We start from the raw sequence: 4,226 nt of genomic DNA on the forward strand, positions 1-4,226 counted from the left end.
AAACACAGTCCCCTTCGAACACGTCGTTTTCAAAGGGAACAAATGTCGATTCCACGTCACCTGTGCAGCGGCCTCAGTTGTTCATACAGGTAATAGAATTAGTGATTTATAAAAATTGATTGCTCGAACACTTTCCTTTTATATCCAGTCCGTGGAATGTTTTGTGTAGAGCTGATATGACTCACGAGATTTTTTCTTTCATGGGAATACAATTCATCTTTCTACAATATTTTGATTATTCTATTATTTCTCCTTGTTGCTTGATCTTAGGTATCACTGAGACATATTACTTGAGTAGTGATAGGACAAAGATTTCATAACAGTGGCAATACAAATATGTCGAAAAATATGTTATCTATATCTTGATTTATGTTTTGAACAGATTTCGATTTCCAATATAGGTAATATGTAATCAGAATTATATCTATCTAATTTGAAAAGTAATCAGAAGTGGGATGGATAGTGAGAGGAGATAAACACGATGATTTTAGTTCCATCCATTTTTAATTGGAAATTATCTGAAGGGAGGTCATGTATAGTTTCTAATGTTATTTGTATTTGTAGAGAGGGTGAGCACATTGTTAGGTCAGGGGAAGTTGCTTATTAGTGATGCTGAGGAGGCTGTATGATGTGGTGGTTGCTGGAATTATGTATATTTAGGTTGGTATAGTGTTTTCTTATTTTGCTTTCTCTTTGAACTGCTGTCTGTATGTTTAGTTAACGTATGTGAGATAAGAGGCTGAAGTTCAGGGTTGTAGTCTCAGGGGTCTGATGTGGTGAATAATATATAAACACATTGATGTTTTTGTTGTTTCTGTCTGAGATTGGATTTTGGTTGTTTCAGTTGTGTTGTCTATTAGTGTTTGTTTAGTGTCTATTGTTTTATTGGTGAAAGGTATTCCGTTGTGTATGTGTATTAGTATTATGAGTCTACCTTTATTTTGTTTTTTGTTTTTTGTGTTGCCTTCCTACCGTAATGTATTCTTTTCAGACGATGATCCAGATCAAGACATGAATTAGATAAACTAGGTCGTATCAAGTATAGAAGTGTTCTTGTGCTTTATTTTGCTTATATTTCTATTATTTATTTCCCGGCAATTATTATTATTATTTCTTTATATCTTCTTCCGATGCATGATTCCTGCACCAGACTCTCAATGTTAGATATATCTATAAGTAATGTCTGTTAAAAATTAATAAAAGGTGAAAAATAGCAAGAAGGCATATAGAATCTAGTTCTAAACTCTCTATCTAATAACTATCTTGAGATAAAACACCGAATATATATGAACTGAAATTTACTTCCCTTCCAGCTGTGTGGCTGTTTGATAGCATCTCTATCGGAACTGGGGGTTGGTTGCACCTTCACTTTTTCAGGAGTGACGATACTCCAATTGACATCCGCCAACAGCACCGACCTCTTCTTGGATGAGTCTTCCACTGCCCTCTTTGGTAAGTTGAAACAGTCTGCATGATTTGCATGTACAAATTATATCATAAACATCACAGGGGTGACTGATCAACACTCATATTTCTACTCTTCTTTGTCCTCACGTAGAAAGTAATTTATTGTTGGCTTACATTTTGTAGATGGTAATGAGCTAGGTTAAATCAGGTTTATCATTATCTTTAACATTACAAAAGACGACAAATATGGCGAACTCTCGGTCGTGGTATAAATTTTATAAATATATGAAATAGATAACTCTATCTCTTATTTTGGAAACAATTTATTTGAGAGAAATATATCTATTAGGAGCAAAATAGAGAATTAGTAAGACTGATCACCGTCCGAAACTTTATTATTATTCTTGATCTATGCTTGAAATAAAATTTGTACTTAAAGTAAAATCAATATAAGCAGAAATACATTCTCCAGACTTGCTAAATTTGATGTAAATTTTGGGTACAGATTCCGTCCTGGCATAAATTAAAAAAAAAAAAAAACTTATTCAGCTGACGACATGGTCTGTCCCAATGAAAGTTATTTTTTCCGATCGACTGTGAACATGTTCAGATGAACGAGTTAAACAGAGTATAATTAGTGACCCACCTCAATCTCTATGTGACGTAAGAGGCTTGCCTTCCTAAAGGTGCGAGCATGTGGGGTTCCCTCTTATACTACAAGCCTTAAGGTGCAAAATGTAGATAACTATTATTGTATTTCAAGATATGATCAAGAATGATTATTCTTGCACAAGTTCTACAGCAATGTATTACGTTTTCAGGAAGTCTTCCAAATTTAGGAGCCATCTTTGGATCTCTGCTGAGTGGTGCCTTATGTGTATCTGTGGGACAACGCGTCACCCTTCTTCTGGCACTTCCTCTCAACCTCCTCTGCTGGTTGGGTATAGCCTTCGCCAACTCCGTCCCTTTCCTTCTAGGAGCCAGATTCCTTCTGGGGATGGCTTCGAGTATTCTGGAAGTTACGCCTTACAGTTATGTCTCCGAGGTTTCACATGAGACGTACAGAGGAACTTTAAGTGGAATCATCGATATCATGCGTGCACTGGGTATGGTACTTTCCTATACTGTCGGGTCACTGAGCCTGACGTGGCGCCAAATGGCTCTGGTGTTTGGAGTCACAACAGTACCTCCGTTCATCGGTCTCTTTTTCTTTCACGATTCTCCACGATGGTTAGCTAGCAAAGGTTACTTGGAAAAGTCTTCCAAATCTCTCCAATTTTACAGAGGTCGTCAGTACAATATCGATAAAGAATTTGCCGACATAACCACTAAAGTCAAGGAATCGTTGTGCTCCAAAAGCAATGCGTTCTCCCAGATCAAACATCTTGCAGACCCTAGTATTAGGAAGAGATTTGTGATTCTATTCTTCCTTATACTTCTGTGGAACTGGGGCGGAAACAACGCTCTCCTCGCTTACACTGCAAATATTTTTGATGAAACGGACTCCTGCAGTAGTCCCTACATTTGTTCTATCTTGGTGGGTGTGGGGAGATTGGTGGGGGCGGTCCTCTTCTTCCTTTCTAATGACTACATTGGTCGTCGACCGGGTTTTATCTTTTCTTCACTTGTGTGCTCTGTTTCCATTTTTGCCCTTGGGATCTATTTTTACATAAAAATACAATATGGGGAAGAACTTGTGGGTAAATTGTCTTGGCTTCCCCTGGTTTCTGTTTTAGTTTACACCTGCTCCATTTCCACAGTGATAGCCATTCAAGCCTTACTTCCATGCGAAATTCTACCACTCTCCTTTCGGCTGATGGGCAAAGGATTGATAAGTACTTTAGCCTACACTTTATCATTCTCGGTAATCCAAACCTACATCCCTTTGAAAAGCGCCTTAGGTAGCTACGGCGTATTCTGGCTCTACAGCCTCTTCTTTGCGTCAGCCTCATTAATCCCCCTCGCTCTACTTCCAGAAACAAAAGGCAAGACACTGGAAGAGATCGAAGATATATATAAGAGTTCGGAAGACAAAAAATGATGCGTCATCTAAAGTCATGCTTTGCTGATTCACCCATTGTGGCGAGAGGCAAGCAAACCTTTATTCACACTGCTCTTAGACTGGAGACAGGGGTGATTAATGTAGATTTATTAGTGTGTATGTGCACTAAATCAAAATATTTATAAAGAGATTGACATATTTGTATATACAGTATGTATGTATGTATGTATGTATGTATGTATGTATGTATGTATGTATGTATGTAAATATGCATGCATGTATGTAACTTAACAGTGTCGCATGGCTTTATAGATTAGGTGAATTTTTTTTTATTCAAATATGTTTAAAGAATATAGGTATAAATACCCCTTACATTAGTGTGAAATTCCTCAGGGTATTGTGTTCCTCCCATGTATATATAAGGCATAGTGAGTATTTAATGAAGATATAGTGAGCTCTATTGAAGCTCTAATTACTTAATGGAAAATCCTTCCACATCATTCAGCTTGGTATGAAATGAAAGCTTAGAGTCTGGGAAACATATTTTATTGAATAATTTTTTTCAAATTAATACTTCAGATTTTTTTTTTAATTTGTTTCTCTGAATAATAAAAAAAATGCTACAAAATAAAGGTTTCATAAATGAAAAAATATATCTTTTATTTTTTACTGTACAAAATAGAGCATGATGTTTTCTTTCGAATGAATAAAAAATGACAAAAATCAGTAAAGAACAACTAAAGATATTATAACAGAAAGAACAAAAATATAAACTTTACAGGACGGGGGATATAAATTTTCGCGACCATTTTTCGCG

General features: G+C 36.2%; 1 protein-coding gene across 1 annotated transcript in view; it reads left to right on the plus strand.

The window, feature by feature from the left end:
* LOC143037473 (uncharacterized) overlaps positions 1 to 3,996 on the plus strand; it is a 4,292-nt gene extending 296 nt beyond the window's left edge. Inside the window, exons 1-3 of the mRNA XM_076205749.1 lie at positions 1 to 89; positions 1,314 to 1,452; positions 2,229 to 3,996. The exon at positions 1 to 89 is cut by the window's left edge and continues 296 nt beyond it. Of these exons, the coding sequence (XP_076061864.1) occupies positions 1 to 89; positions 1,314 to 1,452; positions 2,229 to 3,448 (1,448 nt within the window). The 3' untranslated portion in view covers positions 3,449 to 3,996. The remainder of the gene's footprint in view (positions 90 to 1,313; positions 1,453 to 2,228) is intronic.
* Positions 3,997 to 4,226: the final 230 nt, after the last annotated feature.

The sequence above is a fragment of the Oratosquilla oratoria genome, chromosome 22, assembly GCF_046742065.1.
Source record: "Oratosquilla oratoria isolate Oo_2021 chromosome 22, ASM4674206v1, whole genome shotgun sequence".
Classification (NCBI taxonomy): Eukaryota; Metazoa; Arthropoda; class Malacostraca; order Stomatopoda; family Squillidae; genus Oratosquilla; species Oratosquilla oratoria.